The 19,671-nt window shown below is 37.5% G+C and overlaps 1 protein-coding gene across 2 annotated transcripts in view; it reads right to left on the reverse strand.

The window, feature by feature from the left end:
* CTNNA3 (catenin alpha 3) overlaps nt 1-19,671 on the reverse strand; it is a 1,596,010-nt gene that overhangs the window by 1,515,530 nt on the left and 60,809 nt on the right. For both annotated transcript variants that reach the window (XM_029245645.1, XM_029245646.1), the window contains exon 3: nt 17,538-17,730. In XM_029245645.1, the coding sequence (XP_029101478.1) occupies nt 17,538-17,730 (193 nt within the window). The remainder of the gene's footprint in view (nt 1-17,537; nt 17,731-19,671) is intronic.

Raw genomic sequence — 19,671 nt, forward strand, 5'->3', positions numbered from 1 at the left:
ACTTTATACTTATCTAAGAACACTCTTATAATAACAGTTAAATACACACAACATCAACATAGCAATAGATGGAAATAACAAGGCAGCAGCTGTTGCCTTTGAAACCATATATAGGCTGTGAGAAAGTGGTGGTAAATACCAAACATTTTATCTAAGTCCTAACTGCAACATTGTTGAGCAGAGTGGTTGGGGCTAACCTGTTACTTAGGGATGGTTAACTAAAAATGAACTGCTATTTTCTTTTATTAAAAAATGTTCCATTGGGAATTCCCTGGTGGTCCAGCGGCTAGGACTCCGAGCTCTCACTGCCAGGGTTCAATCCCTGGTCAGGGAAATAAGATCCCCGCAAGCCATGTGGCATGGCCAATCAATTAATCAATCAGTAAAACGACTAAAATTTTAAAAAAAGAGAGAAAGAGAATGTGAAAACCAACCAAAAATAAAAAAAGTGTTCCATAGATCTGAGTTTCAAAAGATAAGATCTTTCAACTCAGGTCACCCGAAATGGACACCAATAAATTTCCTTAAATCTCTACTTCCCCTAGGAAACAATTTATTTCCCTCTATAAAAAAAAAAAAAAATGCATTGAATAATCAGGAAGGCAATAGGTACCATTTTAAAGGTTCAATATTGTAAATTCTATAATGGCATTCGTTGTTTGAGTACTCAAGTATTCTGATAGGAAGACTAATTACACTTTCAAGATACAATTTTCCAGGAATAACCGTTTCTAGAAGTAATTGTTTTCTCTGACTAATATGGATGATAGTAAGTCTTCATTCCTAATTTCTGCTGGGAAAAAAAAGTGCAAACCTAGGGTTTTGCAAATCATGAAGATAAAGAACTATGGAAATGTAGAAAGAGGGATAACTTTTTTAAATACCCTGAATACATATATTATGCACAAGAGGAATGCGCACATTTTCCTTGTTTACTTCTCACTGGGAAGGGAGATAGTCCCCTAGCTACAAGCCACATCATCTACCCTGCTAGAAATACTCATGAGCCATGCAAAGTGGGGCAAGTTGTCAGCTGCTGCTGGCCTAAGCTTTACAAACATGCCGTTAGGCACCTACATTAGTAGACTAGATAGCATAGCATTTCTTTTAGTATAAAATACCATAGCCCATATTTGAAAAGAGCTATACGAATTAGAGGACCCCTGATGGATTAAAAAGCTCCTCATTTATTGGCTCATGGTGGCCTTGGTGGAGGCCCACAATTAAAAATAGATAGGGAGGTTGAGGAAGATGGCGGAAGAGTAAGCCGCGGAGATCACCTTCCTCCCCACAGATACATCAGAAATACATCTACACGTGGAACAACTCCTACAGAACACCTACTGAACACTGGCAGAAGACCTCAGACCTCCCAAAAGGCAAGAAACTCCCCACGTACCTGGGTAGGGCAAAAGAAAAAAGAAAATACAAAGACGAATAGGGACGGGACCTGCACCAGTGGGAGCTGTGAAGGAGGAAAGGTTTCCACACACTGGGAAGCCCCTTTGCGAGCGGAGACTGTGGGGGGCGGAGGCAGGAAGCTTCGGGGCCGCGGAGGAGAGCGCAGCAACAGGGGTGCGGAGGGCAAGGCAGGGAGATTCCCACACAGAGGATCGGTGCCGAGCGGCACTCACCAGCCCGAGAGGCTTGTCTGCTCACCCGCCGGGGTGAGCGGGGCTGCGAGCTGAGGCTTGGGCTTCGGTCAGAGTGCAGGGAGAGGACTGGGGTTGGCGGTCTGAACACAGCATGAAGGGGGCTGGTGCACCACAGCTAGCCGGGAGGGAGTCCGAGGAAAAGTCTGGACCTGCCAAAGAGGCAAGAGACTTTTCCTTCCCTCTTTGTTTCCTGGTGCACGAGGAGAGGGGATTAAGAGCACCGCTTCAAGGAGCTCCAGAGACGGGCGTGAGCCGCGGCTAACAGCGCGGACCCCAGAGACGGGCATGAGACGCTAAGGCTGCCGCTGCCGCCACCAAGAAGGCTGTATGCAAGCACAGGTCACCCTCCATACCTCCCCTCCCGGGAGCCTGTGCAGCCCTCCACTGCCAGGGTCACGTGATCCAGGGACAATTTCCCCGGGACAACGCACAGTGCGCATCAGGCTAGTGCAACGTCACGCCGGCCTCTGCCGCCGCGGGCTCACCCAGCATCCGCACCCCTCCCTTCCCCCGGCCTGAATGAGCCAGAGCCCGTGAATCAGCAGCTCCTTTAAACCCGTCCTGTCTGAGCGAAGAACAGACGCCCTCAGGCAACCTACACGCTGAGGCGGGGCCAAATCCAAAGCTGAGCCCCGGAAGCTGTGAGAACAAAGAAGAGAAAGGTAAATCTCTCCCAGCAGCCTCAGGAACAGCAGATTAAATCTCCACAGTCAACTTGAGGTACCCTGCATCTGTGGAATACCTGAATAGACAACAAATCATCCCAAATTGAGGAGGTGGACTTTGGGAGCAAGATATATTATTTTTTCCCCTTTTCCTCTTTTTGTGAGTGTGTATGTGTATGCTTCTGTGTGAGATTTTGTCTGTATAGCTCTGCTTTCACCATTTGTCCTAGGGTTCTATCCAACGGTTTTATTTCTGGGTTTTTTTTTGTTTGTATCTTTACTTTTTAAAAAAAATATTTTTCTTGATAATTATTTCTTATTATTATTTCTTATTATTTTTTAATTTAATGACATTATTTTATTTTATCTTTATTTTATTTTATTTTATTTTATCCTCTTTCTTTCTTTTCCTCCCTTTTATTCTGAGCCGTGTGGATAAAAGGCTATTGGTGCTCCAGCCAGGCATCAGGGCCGTGCCTCTGAGGTGGGAGAGCCAAGTTCAGGACATTGGTCCACAAGAGACCTCCCAGCTCCACGTAATATCAAATGGCAAAAATCTCCCAGAGATCTCCATCTCAAGACCAAGACCCAGCTTCACTCAACGACCAGCAAGTTACAGTGCTGGACACCCTATGCCAAACAACTACCAGGAAAGGAACACAACCCCACCCATTAGCAGAGAGGCTGCCTAAAATCCTAAGGCCACAGACACCCCAAAATACACCACCAGACATGGACCTGCCCACCAGAAAGACAAGATCCAGCCTCATCCACCAGAACACAGGCACTAGTCCCCTCCACCAGGAAGCCTACACAACCCACTGAAACAACCTTACCCAATGGGGACAGACACCAAAAACAACAGGAACTACGAACCTGCAGCCTGCAAAAAGGAGACCCCAAATACAGTAAGATAAGCAAAATGAGAAGACAGAAAAACACACAGCAGATGAAGGAGCAAGGTAAAAACCCACGAGACCTAACACATGAAGAGGAAATAGGCAGTCTACCTGAAAAACAATTCAGAATAATGATAGTAAAGATGATCCAAAATCTTGGAAATAGAATAGAGAAAATGCAAGAAACATTTAACAAGGACCTAGAAGAACTAAAGAGGAAACAAGCAATGATGAACACCACAATAAATGAAATTAAAAATACGCTAGAAGGGATCAATAGCAGAATAACAGAGGCAGAAGAACGGATAAGTGACCTGGAAGACAAAATAGTGGAAATAACTACTGCAGAGCAGAATAAAGATAAAAGAATGAAAAGAAATGAGGACAGTCTCAGAGACCTCTGGGACAACATTAAACACACCAACATTCGAATTATAGGGGTCCCAGAAGAAGAATAGAAAAAGAAAGGGACTGAGAAAATATTTGAAGAGATTATAGTTGAAAACTTGCCTAATATGGGAAAGGAAATAGTTAATCAAGTCCAGGAAGCACAGAGAGTCCCAACAGGACAAATCCAAGGAGAAACATGCCAAGACACATATTAATCAAACTATCAAAAATTAAATACAAATAAAACATATTAAAAGCAGCAAGGGAAAAACAACAAAAAACACACAAGGGAATCCTCATAAGGTTAACAGCTGATCTTTCAGCAGAAACTCTGCAAGCCAGAAGGGAGTGGCAGGACATATTTAAAGTGATGAAGGAGTAAAATCTACAACCAAGATTACTCTACCCAGCAAGGATCTCATTCAGATTTGATGGAGCAATTAAAACCTTTACAGACAAGCAAAAGCTGAGAGAATTCAGCACCACCAAACCAGCTTTACAGCAAATGCTAAAGGACATTCTCTAGGCAGGAAACACAAGAGAAGGAAAAGACCTACAATAACAAACCCAAAACAATTAAGAAAATGGGAATAGGAACATACATTTCGATAATTACCTTAAATGTAAATGGATTAAATGCTCCCACCAAAAGACACAGACTGGCTGAATGGATACAAAAACAAGACCCATATATATGCTACCTACAAGAGACCCACCTCAGACCTAGGGACACATACAGACTGAAAGTGAGGGGATGGAAAAAGATATTCTATGCAAATGGAAATTAAAAGAAAGCTGGAATAGCAATCCTCATATCAGAAAAAATAGACTTTAAAATAAAGACTATTACAAGAGACAAAGAAGGATACTACATAACGATCAAGGGATTGATCCAAGAAGAAGATATAACAATTGTAAATATTTATGCACCCAACATAGGAGCACCTCAATACATAAGACAAATGCTAACAGCCATAAAAGGGGAAATTGACAGTAATACAATCATAGTACGGGATTTTAACACCCCACTTTAACCAATGGACAGATCATACAAAATGAAAATGAATAAGGAAACACAAGCTTTAAATGATACATTTAACAAGATGGACTTAATTGATATTTATAGGACATTCTATCCAAAAACAACAGAACACACATTTTTCTCAAGTGCCCATGGAACATTCTCCAGGACAGATCATATCTTGGGTCACAAATCAAGCCTTGGTAAATTTAAGAAAATTGAAATTGTATCAAGTATCTTTTCCAAGCACAACGCTATGAGCCTAGATATCAATTACAGGAAAAAATGTGTAAAAACTACAGACACATGGAGGCTAAACAATACACTACTTAACAACCAACAAATCACTGAAGAAATCAAAGAGGAAATCAGAAAATACCTAGAAACAAATGACAACGGAGACATGACGACCCAAAACCTATGGGATGCAGCAAAAGCTGTTCTAAGAGGGAAGTTTATAGCTATACAATCCTACCTTAAGAAACAGGAAACATCTCAAATAAACAACCTAATATTTCACCTAAAGCAATTAGAGAAAGAAGAACAAAAAAACCCCAAAGTTAGCAGAAGGAAAGAAATCATAAAGATCAGATCAGAAATAAATGAAAAAGAAATGAAGGAAATGATAGCAAAGATCAATAACACTAAAACCAGGTTCTTTGAGAAGATAAACAAAATTGATAAACCATTAGCCAGACTCATCAAGAAAAAAAGGGAGAAGACTCAAATGAATAGAATTAGAAATGAAAAAGGAGAAGTAACAACTGACACTGCAGAAATACAAAGGATCATGAGAGATTACTACAAGAACTCTATGCCAATAAAATGGAAAACCTGGAAGAAATGGACAAATTCTTGGAAAGGTACAATTCTCCAACACTGAACCAGGAAGTATTAGAAAATATAAACAGACCTATCACAAGCACTGAAATTGAAACTGTGATTAAAAATCTTCCAACAAACAAAAGCCCAGGATCAGAGGGCTTCACAGACGAATTCTATCAAACATTTAGAGAAGAGCTAACACCTATCCTTTTCAAACTCTTCCACAATAAAGCAGAGGGAGGAACACTCCCAAACTCATTCTAGGAGGCCACCATCAACCTGATACCAAAACCAGACAAAGATGCCACAAAGAAAGAAATCTACAGGCCAATATCTCTGATAAACATAGATGCAAAAATCCTAAACAAGATACTAGCAAACAGAATCCAACAGCACATTAAAGGGATCCTACACCATGATCAAGTGGGGTTTATTCCAGGAATGCAAGGATTCTTCAATATACACACATTAATCAACGTGATACACCATATTAACAAATTGAAGGAGAAAAACCATATGATCATCTCAATAGATGCAGAGAAACCTTTCGACAAAATTCAACACCCATTTATGATAAAACCCTCCAGAAAGTAGGCATAGAGGGAACTTTCCTCAACATAATAAAGGCCATATATGACACACCCACAGCCAACATCGTCCTCAATGGTGAAAAACTGAAACCACTTCCACTAAGATCAGGAACAAGACAAAGTTGCCCACTCTCACCACTATTATTCAACATAGTTTTCGAAGTTTTAGTCACAGCAATCAGAGAAGAAAAAGAAATAAAAGGAATCCAAATCAGAAAAGAAGAAGTAAAGCTGTCACTGTTTGCAGATGACACGATACTATACATAAAGAATCCTAAAGGTGCTACCAGAAAACTACTAGAGCTAATCAATGAATTTGGTAAAGTAGCAAGATACAAAATTAATGCACAGAAATCTTTAGCATTCCTATACACTAATGATGAAAAATCTGAAAGTAAAATGAAGAAAACACTCCCATTGACCATTGCAACGAAAAGAATAAAGTATCTAGGAATAAACCTACCTAAGGAGACAAAAGACCTGTATGCAGAAAATTATGACACTGATGAAAGAAATTAAAGATGATACAAACAGATGGAGAGATATACCATGTTCTTGTATTGTAAGAATCAACATTGTGAAAATGACTCTACTACCCAAAGCAATCTACAGATTCAATGCAATCCCTATCAAACTACCAACCGCATTTTTCACAGAACAAGAAAAAAAAATTTCACAATTTGTTTGGAAACACAAAAGACCCTGAAGAGACAAAGCAATCTTGAGAATGAAAAATGGAGCTGGAGGAATCAGGCTCCCTGACTTCAGACTATACCACAAATCTACAGTAATCAAGACAGTATGGTACTGGCACAAAAACAGAAATATAGGGCTTCCCTGGTGGCGCAGTGGTTGAGAGTCCGCCTGCTGATGCAGGGGACGTGGGTTCGTGCCCCGGTCTGGGAAGATCCCACATGCCGCGGAGCAGCTGGGCCCATGAGCCATGGCCACTGAGCCTGCGTGTCCGGAGGCTGTGCACTACAACAGAACAGGCCACAACAGTGAGAGGCCCGTGTACTGCAAAAAGAAAAAACAACAGAAATATAGATCAATGGAACAGGATAGAAAGCCCAGAGATAAACCCATGCACATATGGACACCTTATCTTTGATAAAGGAGGCCAGAATATACAGTGGAGAAAAGACTGCCTCTTCAATAAGTGGTGCTGGGAAAAATGGACAGCTACATGTAAAAGTATGAAATTAGAACACTCCCTAACACCATACACAAAAATAAACTCAAAATGGATTAAAGACCTAAATGTAAGGCCAGAAACTATCAAACTCTTAGAGGAAAACATAGGCAGAACACTCTATGACATAAATCACAGCAAGATCCTTTTTGACACACCTCCTAGAGAAATGGAAATGAAAACAAAAATAAACAAATGGGACCTAATTAAACTTCAAAGCGTTTTCACAGCAAAGGAAACCATAAACAAGACCAAAAGACAACCCTCAGAATAGGAGAAAATATTTGCAAATGAAGCAAATGACAAAGGATTAATCTCCAAGATTTACAAGCCCCTCATGCAGCTCAATAACAAGAAAACAATCAATCCAAAAATGGGCAGAAGGCCTAAATAGACATTTCTCCAAAGAAGATATACAGATTTCCAAGAAACACATGAAAGAATGCTCAACATCATTAATCAGTAGAGAAATGCAAATCAAAACTACAATGAGATATCATCTCACACCCGTCAGAATGCCCATCATCAAAAAATCTAGAAACAATAAATGCTGGAGAGGGTGTGGAGAAAAGGGAACATTCTTGCACTGTTGGTGGGAATGTAAATTGATAGAGCCACTATGGAGAACAGTATGGAGGTTCCTTAAAAAACTAAAAACAGAACTACCATATGACCCAGCAATCCCACTACTGGGCATATACCCTGAGAAAACCATAATTCAAGAAGAGTCATGTACCAAAATGTTCATTGCAGCTCTATTTACAATAGCCAGGATATGGAAGCAACCTAAGTGTTCATCATTGGATGAATGGATAAAGAAGATGTGGCACATATATACAAGGGAATATTACTCAGCCATAAAAAGAAATGAAATTGAGATATCTGTAGTGAGGTGGATGGACCTAGAGTCTGCCATACAGAGTGAAGTAAGTCAAAAAGAGAAAAACGAATACCGTATGCTAACACATATATATGGAATATAAGAAAAAAAAAAGTCATGAAGAACCTAGGGGTAAGAAGGGAATAAAGACACAGACCTACTAGAGAATGGACTTGAGGATATGGGGAGGGGGAAGGGTAAGCTGTGACAAAATGAGAGAGTAGCACGGACATATATACACTACCAAACGTAAAATAGATAGCTCGTGGGAAGCAGCCGCATAGCACAGGGAGATCAGCTCAGTGGTTTGTGACCACCTAGAGGTATGGGATAGGGAGGGTGGGAGGGAGGGAGACGCAAGAGGGAAGAGATATGGGAACATATGTATATGTATAACTGATTCACTTTGTTATAAAGCAGAAACTAACACACCATTGTAAAGCAATTATACTCCAATAAAGATGTTTAAAAAAAAATAGATGGGGAAATATTTTAGCAGTGGCAGGATTCCAACAAATTTGCAAGTCCGCTCCCATCTGACATACATAAATACGAAGGGCACAATATATGTTTCCAACGGCTGGCTCTGGTAGGCAAAAACTGCCAAGACTACTGATGTTAGACTACACGTTCCAGCTCCAGAAAATTTAAACCAAAGTATCAATATAAGGGGATTTGATAGGTGCTGTGCTCCACCTGTGTAGGCACCTTGGTTTGTATGGCAATATACAAAAGAGTTGAATTGTAACCTTTCTCTGAACACTCTTGAAGTCTCAAATTAATTATCCCTTTATACATTAAGGGCCCCATACTTTTATATCTAAAAATGTGTAATTTTTACTAAGAATCTAAAAATGTGTAATTGTTAAGATAAAGCAGTTAATGTTTACGTGAGAAAACTAAATATTATTTTTAAATGTTCTAAGGAAAAAGACTCTGATTTAACTGACAAATCTTTAAGACTTTTGCTAAATCCAGATGATTAGTTATCTTTTTTCCAAACAGCAAAACTAATAATATCTTTGTTTATTATCTCTAGAATTTATTATGAAAGACAGTTCATGATGTTAACAAAACTTCAAACTGTAGTTATCCCAGCTGCCACAAAAGACCATATATCACTATACTTATCTTTCTATATATTAGAAAAAGTAGCATCTTTAGAATTAGAGACCTGAGAACAGCACATATTCCTAAATGTTTATGAATAGAAAGTATGTATAATCTCTGTTAAAACAATTCTTTGTTCTTTGCAATTTTGTATATTAACAGCAAATGCCATATACTGTGTCACATCACTTTTGTAAAATCTGTTTCTAACATAAGCCAAATAAAGTACCATAATCTTACCATTATAAGGATCCCAAAGAAACAGGCCATGTGTGTTTGCATGTCTCAAATGTTTCCCTCTTTTTAAAATTACTATCCAAAGTTTCATTTCAGAGGTAATACCTCAAGAAACGCCAATCTTAAAATGACAACTGCATTTCTACACACTCACAACACCAGAAATATAATTGATTTGAGTTCAGAAACATACCCATATGTAAATGGAACTTTGGCATTTGACTAAAGTGACATACCAAAACTGTTTTTCAAAATAATCGTACCTATTTACATTCCCATAAGCAATGTATAAAAGATACTATTGCTTCAAAGTCTTTGTAACACGTTAGACTTTTAAATTTTTGCCAGTTGAATTGTATAAAATGGTATCTCATTTGCATGTCCCTGATCATTAATGAGGTTGAACATCTCTGTATTTTTGTTGGTGCTTATTCTTCTGTAAAAACCTTTGCATGTCCATTTTTCTTTTGCTTTTCTTTTTGATCTATGAGAGTTCTTTATGTGTTCTTGTTATTAATCCCTTGTTGTGTTTATGCCAATATCTTTTCTAAGAGTGTCTTTTCATTTTCTTTAAAAATTTTTTTGATGTAAGAAAGTTCTTAATTTTGGTATAATAAAATGTCAGTCTTTTCTTTATAGTTTTTTGTTTCATGTTTAATAAATCCTGTTGAACATCCAAAGCCTTAAAAATATTCACCCTTATTTTTCACTGAGTTTTTAATTTTTAGATCCTAAATCCACCTGAAGTTGACTTTTTTGTATACGATTATAAGAAACCAAATGGCAGAGAGACTGAACAAGAGAGAAGCCAAAAAAAGGCAGCTGAGACAATGAGATGTTAAGCAAAGAATTTTTCTCTCCTTCAGGAAGTCAGAGAGATAAAATTGGAGTTCTGAGACTGCCGAAGATGAAATGTCCTGTTAAATATCTTATGCTTTCAATTGAGACCTCTGAGATGCTACATCCAAGAGTAAGGGCTGGCTAGAAATAGAATAATCTTTAAAAATCAATTCTAAAATTTTCATCCACAATGCCCAGCATTTGATCAAAAACTATCCAAGACACCAGGAGACAAAATCAGTTACTTTAAAAACCAAAAGGAAAAAACAGACAATAGAAACAAACCTACAGGAGAGCCACATATTGGACATGTCAGATACAGAAATTAACTGTAATGGAGATGTTCAAGAAAAGTAATGGCAAGACAAAATTTCAGCAGGGAACTAGAATTTGGAAAGAAATTAAAGAAAACTATTTCTATTTTCACAGATATAAAAACTATTTTAAAAAAACAAATGAAAATTAAAGAAATAAAAATGCACAACAAAGTGAAAAATTCACTGGGTGGACTTAAAAATAGACTAGAGAAGTAAGGAAAAAAGTATCATGAATTTGAAGATAGATTTAAAATTAAAATGTTTTCAAGTACCATTTACAATATCATTTAAAAAATGAATTACATGTTTTTGAATCAGAAGACTCATTACTATTAAAATGTCAGTTCAGCACAAATTGATCTATAGATCCAATTTAATCCCAATCGAAATGCCAGCAGGCTTTTTTGTAGAAATTGAGAAGTTGATTCCAAAATTTTGTGGAAATGCAAGGGACCTAGAATAGCCAAATCAAAATAATTTTTATTTCAATACTTACTATGATATACAGTAATCAAGACAATGTGTTATTGCTATAAGGATATGTGAATCGATGGAACAGAAGAGAGTTCCAAAGGAGACTCACACAGATATTGTCAACTGATTTTCAGCCAAGGTGCAAAAGTGATTCAATTGAGAAAGAGTAGGGTTGTGAGTGTTTTTTTCAATAAATGGTACTGGAACCAAGAAACTTCCATATGCATCTATATGATATTGGATTAATTTTATTTCCATATAAAAAAAAGTGAATCATGACCCCTAATTCATACCATTCATAAAAATTTATTTCCAGATGGATTGTAAAGGTAAAACAATAAAGCCTCTAGATAACAATACAAAAGGATATCTTCCTCACTTCGTAATAGGCAAAATTTTTTACAAAACAGAAAAATCTCTACCCATAGAGGAATAAAATGATTAACTTGAATTTATCAAAGTTACTTCTGAATATCAAAAATGCTTAAATTAATGAAAGGGAGAAGATTTTTTAATATCTACAACTAAAAAAAGACTCATAACAAGAACAAATTAAAACTACAATGGGTCTCCCAAGGCAATAGAAATAAAAGCAAAAATAAATAAATGGGACCTAATCAAACTTATAAGCTTTTGCACAGCAAAGGAAACCATCAACAAAACGAAAAGACAACCTACAGACTGGGAGAAAATATTTGCAAACAATGCAATCGACAAGGGATTAATTTCCAAAATATACAAACAGCTCACACAACTCAACAAAAAAACAAACAACCCAATCAAAAAATGGGCAGAAGACCTAAATAGACATTCTCCAAAGAGACATATGGATGGCCAATAGGCACATGAAAAGATGCTCAGCATCGCTAATTATTAAAGAAATGCAAATCAAAACTACAATGAGGTTATCACTTCACACAGGTCAGAATGGCCATCATTTAAAAGTCTACAAATAACAAATGCTGGTGGCACAGTGGTTAAGAATCCGTCTGCCAGTGCAGGAGACAAGGGTTCGATCCCTGGTCTGGGAAGATCCCACATGCCACAGAGCAACTAAGCCCATGTGCCACAACTACTGAGCCTGCACTCTAGAACCCATGAGCCACAACTACTGAACCTGTGTGCTACAACTACTGAAGCCCACGCACCTAGAGCCCGTGCTCCACAACAAGAGAAGCCACCTCAATGAGAAGCCTACACACCACAATGAAGAGTAAACCCCACTCGCCGCAACTAGAGAAAGCCCATGTGAAGCAATGAAGACCCAACACAGCCAAAAATAAAAATAAATAAATAAATTTAATTTTAAAAAATAAATAACAAATGCTGGAGAGGGTGTGGAGAAAAGGGAACCCTCCTATACTGTTGGTGGGAATGTAAATGGTGCAGCCACTCTGGAAAACAGTATGGAGATTTCTTAAAAAAACTAAAAATAGAGTTGCCAGGTGATCCAGCAATCCCACTCCTGGGCATACAACCAGAAAAAGCTCTAATTCAAAAAGATACATGCACCCCTGGTACTTTCTGGTGGTCCAGTGGCTAAGACTCAGCTTTCCCAATGTAGGGGGACTGGGTTCGATCCCTAGTCAGGGAACTAGATCCTGCATGCCACAACTAAAAGATCCCACATGCCACAATAAAGACCCGGCGCAGCCAAATAAATAAATAAATAAATGTTTTTTTTAAAAAAGATACATGCACCCCAATGTTCATAGCAGCACTATTTACAATAGGCAAGACATGAAAACAACCTAACTGTCCATCAACAGGTGAATGAATAAAGAAGAGGTAGTATGTATATACAATGGCAGCCATAAAAAAAGAATGAAACAATGCCATTTGCAGCAATATAGATGGACCTAGAGATTATCATACTAAGTGACATGTCAGAAAGAGAAAGACAAATACCATATGATATCACTTATATAGGGAATGTAAAATATGATACAAATGAACTTATTTACAAAACAGAAACAGACTCACAGATACAGAAAACAAACTTATGGTTACCAAAGGGGAAAGAGGGTGGGGGAGGGATAAATTAGGATTTTGGGATTAGCAGATACAAACTACTATATCTAAAATAGATAAACAACAAGCTCCTACTATATAGCACAGGGAACTATATTCATATCCTGTAATAAACCACAATGGAAAAGAATATGAAAAGAATATATATGTATAACTGAATCACTGTGCTGTACACCAGAAACTAACACAACACTGCAAATCAACTATACTTCAATTAAAAAATAAAATAAAGAAAAAAAACTATAATGGGATACCACCACACACACTTTAAATTAAAACACTGACACTTGTTAACACCAAGTGAGCAAGAATATAGAACCACTGGAATTCTTATACCTTTACTGATGAGGGTGTCAATTGGAAAATCCACTCTGGAAAATTGCTTGGTACCATCTATTAAAGCTGAGTGTATACCTTATGACCCAGAATTTCTTTCCTAGGTATAAACCCAACAGGAATGTCTACATTCATGCACCGAGAGTAATGCATACATAATAGCAATGTATATTAGAGCCAAAAACTGGAAACAACTCAAATATCCATCAACAGTAGAGTGGATAAATAATTATGAACTATTCATCAATGAAAACAAATGAACTACTATATGGTAAGACACATTGAGCAAAAGAAGCCAGGCTCAAGAGACTACATACTGTATGATCCCACTTACATAAAGTTCAAAAAGAAGGGAAAAAAACTAACTTATGTAATAACCAGGATAATGGTACTTGTGAGGTGAGGGAGTAGTAAGTGGCACAGGGGTTGCTTCTAGGGTTCTAGTAATGTTCTATTTCTTGATCTAGGTGGAGGTTACATTAGTGTATTCACAATGAAAATGTATTGAGTTGTTCATGATAATATATGCACTTTTTGTATATATGTCATTCTCAATAAACCACTAAAAAACTATACATATTGTATAAGCAATTGTGTGACTTAGAAGCAATGTCTGCTGTAGGGGAGCAGAGGCTACACAAAGGTAGTAAATATGCTATAGGCAAAATATATACTCTAGACATTATAAACAATTCTTAGCTAATTCCTAGATAACTGTATTGTGAATATGCTAAAACTATTTAAATAAATACCAGATTTAATACTTAACCATTGTATAAGACCATGAGTGACCATATATAATCACTACGTGGACGTTTTCTGGATCTTGACAGTTTCACCTTTCCTTTCACCATTCCCCCCCGCCACCCCGCAATACTATCCATACCTATCTTCTACAAGCATATTCTTTAGGTAACCAAATGCCCATTTTATTTATCACTTTGACTCTCTAAAGCCAGTAAAGGCAGTAAAACAGAATAAAAGAGAATCCTATAATAAGGCTATACAAATTACACTATATTTTTATTAGAAAAAAAATTCTAAATTACTCTCAAAATTCTTCTTCTTGAAAATAAGTCAATATATATATAGATAAAAATATCCTCTACTTCCAATATTTTTCACTTTTTCAAATGCATTAAACTTATCATTTGCTCTTTACTAGTCCTTCACATTATACCACTAGACAAAGCCCTTAAAAAAAAAGGAAAAAAAAGAATGAAAGCAGGAAAATTTTAAACTATGTTTCCAGCATCATACAGAATTGCTTGGATCGGAACTCATTCTCCTGATACTTCAACTCCACCACTGAGCTAAAATTCCTTCCAAGTTTTAGAGAACAGTGCTCTTACTGTCACCATCTCTGCTAACCATAGGATAAGCATTGGCCATTCCCCAAATTCCAGAACCACTTGCCATTTCACTGCTTTCTTCCTACACTCTAGTGGCAGTAGTTCAATTTGGCAGCTTGTCAAAAAGATTCAGAGTATAAAGCACTTGGTGATCTTTAACCAAATGTATTTGTTGTGTATACAGCATATGCCATATATATGTATTTCACACATTATAACAGAACATAGTGAAGGACACACTGCATAATCCTAGAATCCAAAGACTTCTCTTTGAGAACTTTTCCTTAAAATAATTTACTTTTATTGAGCTAAAAGTGTTGATTACTTTTTTTTAAAACAAGCAAATACCATTTCTTGACAATTATTACAATTATTGTTCCCTTCTAAGAAAGACCAATGGCTTACAAATTTATTGCCACGTGGCTTGTGGAAACTATATTGTCAAATAGATCACATTTTCTGAGAGAAGCAGTACCAAATAGGGTTCATATTCCTTCCAAAGACTTAGCAAAGAACCATGAGAGATAATTTTCATAAAAGCAAAGATAAAACTATTATAAATGTTTATAATATAAAATTATAAAATGATGCTTAGATTCCTTTTTTATTTAATAAACATTTATCAGGTGTCTGGTATATGTCAGGCATTGCTAATCAAATAGACTTGGTGCTTGCCACCTTGAAGAAACTGAGTCTAGGGACTTCCCTGGCCGGCCAGTGGTTAAGACTCTGCACTTCCACTGCAGGGAGCATGGGTTCAATCCCTATTCGGGGAACAAAGATCCCACATGCCACGTGGTGTGGCCAAAAAAAAATGCAAGAAATTGAGTCTACATTTATTGAACAAATAATCAATGTCTGGTGTGTGGGGTGGTAAGTGCTATGAAAGAGGGATGCCTAGTCTGTCAGGACATAGAAGAAGGGCATCTATATCAGCATCAAGGTGTCAGTAAACACTCCCTGTGAAAGATGACCTGGGCTGAGTTTTGCTACGTAAGAATTGGCTGAGTGAAAAGGGCAATCCAGGTGAAGGGAATCGCTGGTAACAGGCACAGAAGCATAAATCAATATGTACCATTCAAGATGCTATGAGTCCTTACTTGGAAGAAAGTTTGAGAGGGGAACAGAATCAGGAAATGAGAAGGGAGAGGATAGTAGAAGCCAAATCATGGAATGTTGTGGTTTAAAAGTTTGAACTTTATCCAGAAAGACAGTCCCCTAATCCTTCAAAGGTTACTAAAATGATTTTAAGCAGGGAAGTAAAATGAGTATATTTTCACTTTTAAAAAACATGTTTGGCTTTGGTATAGGACAAGGCTAAGGCAGTAATCCAGAATTCAGAAGGCAACATTAGGAATGGAGATGAGAGAACAGATCTGAGAAACAAAAGGAGATAGAATTTGTTGAACTTGGAGGCTAATTGGAAGAGAGGGTAGAATAAAAATGAAGAGTCTAACTGACTTTGTAACTAAGTGGATGGTGGTACCAAAGCAGAGAAGATAGGAGAAAGAGTGCGTCTGAGGTGGTAGGGAGCAGGGAGGAATGAAGAATTTATTTCAAAATATCTTAGGCATTATTGTTTTCTATATATTGTCCAAAGAATCCCTTTAATATATAAATCATATATAACTATAGCAAAAAACTCCCCTGTATTTGACGTAAAGTTTATTGTGGCTAGTATATTCATTTTAATTAGTTAATTAGCAAAAATTTCCTGATTTTCTTAAAGTTATGTTTGAGATGGGGAGAGGAAAATTTTGAACACCTCGCAGTCTCTTTTACAAAGCTGAACAGGAAAATTTGCTTCCTTATCCTCTCAAAATAGTTCCTAGCAGCAAGCTGATGTATAAAATCATTCCATTAACTAAAGAATATTGTGCAGTTCTTTATAAAATAGCCTTCAAATGAGACATTCATTGTAATAAAACTGTTCAAGATATCAAAAGGTGAAATATACACTTTTATTATGTAATATTTTTGTGTGTGTGGTTTTTTTTTTTTGAGTGTAGTTGACTTACAATGTTGTGTTAGTTTCAGGTGAACAGCAAAGTGATTCAGTTACACATATGCATATATTCGTTCTTTTTTAGATTCTTTTCTTATATAGGTTATCACAGAATATTGAGTAGAGTTCCCTATGCTATATAGTAGGTCTTTGTTGGTTATCTATCTTATACATAGTAGTGTGTGTATGTTCATCCCAAGCTCCTGATTTATCCCTCCCCACTACATTTCCCCTTATTATGTAATGCTAACATAGCAGCAACATGAGTTATACATAGTTTATGCAAAACAATTTTTATGTTTAGGAAATCTAAACCTCCAGAATAATGAAAAAATAAAAAATGTACCTCTGAGGTGGCCAGGTCTGAAACTTCCATCTCCAACTGTTTACAATGAACTTTATAATTTGTTTATGTATGGGAAAATATGTCTTCAGCCTCATTAGTTACTTCTCATTTTATGACAAAAATTGTACATTTCTCTTTGTTTATTATGGATAAGCTATGGCATGAGGGGAACTGAACAACTAAAGGAAGAACCAGGAGGGGGGTCTGAGTTTTGGAGCTGCCTAAAGAGCCACTCTGCCTCCAACAGCTAGCTCCTCAGAGCTCTACAAAAGACTAACTAAACTCAAGTCAACTAGAACACAACACTCAAATCTAATTCGGTAACTAACATCAAGAGTGGTTTGCTCCTGAGCAGAGGACCAGAGTACTCACTTTCTTTGCGAACATCCTCAAGTGCCCCAGTAAGCTCTTCCTTTAAAACTGTGGCTTCTTGAGCAATCTTCTCTCCCTTGTCTAATAAATTCCAAGTTGCTTCCTCCACAGAAGCTAGAAGGACTCTGGCTCTTTTAGAACGTCCTTTTTTCCTGTTGGAAGGATTCTGGGGACAATTTACAAGTGTAGTAACCTAAAATTGGAAAAATACAAGTCACTCATTAGACAAACTGTGAGAGGAACACAGCCCTGGGATATCATAGCCCAGAACAAAAGGAAGTATTTCTTAATAACATGATTCATTCCCAACACTACTGGTGCATTCCCAAAAGTCAGGTCAAGGCACCAAGAGCAGTATTACCAGCGACCACAGAGTTCCTAACTAAAGACAGGAAGGAAGGGAGGGACGGGGGGAGTGAGGAGGGGAGGAAGGAAGGGGGGGATAGAGATTGAATCTCACCAAGTTTTACTATTGGACCAATGCAAAATACACAATACTCAATATATATTATTTGATATACATATAGCAAATGATTATTTATATCACTTTGTAGCCAGCAATCTATATTAAGAGGGAGGCAAAAATAATAATAATTAAGTCAATAAGCATTAACATATGTAGGTTAAGAATAGAGATTACTAATGTTGGAGCGGGGGGTGCAGAACCACTCTGAAACGTGTAAAACAGTGGTTACTTCAGAAGGACAAAACCCAAATCCTTACTATGATCTACATTCTGGCCCTCTGTAAACTCTTTTACCTGTCTCCCACACTCCCCCCAAATCAGTTGGCCTCTCAAGCAATCAGGTCCTCCTCAAAGTGCCCTATCAAGAGGGCTTCCCTGACCACCCCAATCCCCACCCTCTCCCACTCTGTCCCCTCACTACATGTTATAATTCTTCAGAACATTTATAGAGCCTGACATTTTTTATTTGTTCATGTATGTTTATGGCATCCTTCTAATACTAAAATGTAAACTCCATGAAAACAGGAAATGTGGTTTGTTCTCCCTCACTCTAACAATCACAAAGTAGTTGTTTAATAAATATTTCTTATATTAATGGCTTAATGAATGGGGTAGTTGAACAGAGGGACGTTTTGATGTCTGTATTTTGAATTGCCTGAATATGTTAATAATGAGCATGTATTACTTCTGTAAATTTATTTAAAATAAGAATAAACTCATGGGACTTCCCTGGTGGTACAGTCATTAAGAATCCGCCTGCCAATGCAGGGGACATGGGTTCAAGCCCTGGTCTGGAAAGATCCCACATGCCACGGAGCACCTAAGCCTGTGTGCCACAACTACTGAACCTGCACTCTAGAGCCCACGGGCCAAAACTACTGAGTCTGCGTGCCACAATTACTGAAGCCCACAAGCGTAAAGCCCGTGCTCCGCAACAAGAGAAGCCACTGCAATGAGAAGCCCGTGCACCGCAATGAAGAGTAGCCCCCACTTGCCACGACTAGAGAAAGCCCACTCACAGCAATGAAGACCCAACACAGCCAAAAATAAATAAATAAATAAAATTTTATTTAAAAAATTAAAAGAATAATCTCATGATAAGAGCATTGTTTGGAGATAGAAATTAAGCACTTATATTTGGAAACAAAACCTTATACAAAATTACATTGTGAAAAATATCCATTTCTTAATTAAACCTTGAATTCCAAGAAAAAAATTTGGTTTACATTTTCATAAGCAAACCTGGAAGATCCCCATTGCAGAGGAAGAAAGAAAAAAAAACTTTTATCCAGTATTTAAAATAGAAGACCTGAAACTCTTATTGAAAGCTAGGCTGGTGCATGTCATCAAATAGCCTAGGCTTTTAACAAATATGCATCACATCTTTGACAACAGACTATACATAATCCTTCCTGCTCTGCGGTCCCTGGAGATTTTGCTTGTTTATTATTAATGGAGCAGTAAGTATTTGTTTATTTGGTTATCTGGACCCAGTTCTTAGCCAGGAACTGAGAAAGAACTTACAAGCTATGGGGGAAATGTGTGGATGAAAATTGTTTTTGTCTGCTCTGCTATTCCCTTCCCCTGTCCAAAAGACCCTCTTCTTTATTCTAATTTGCTTTATTCCCATATTCACAACCCAGACTGGAGTTCCTTGTAGCAAGCTTT

This window comes from Monodon monoceros, unplaced genomic scaffold (genome assembly GCF_005190385.1).
Source record: "Monodon monoceros isolate NGI ecotype Baffin Bay Population unplaced genomic scaffold, NGI_Narwhal_1 Super_Scaffold_4, whole genome shotgun sequence".
NCBI lineage: Eukaryota > Metazoa > Chordata > Mammalia > Artiodactyla > Monodontidae > Monodon > Monodon monoceros.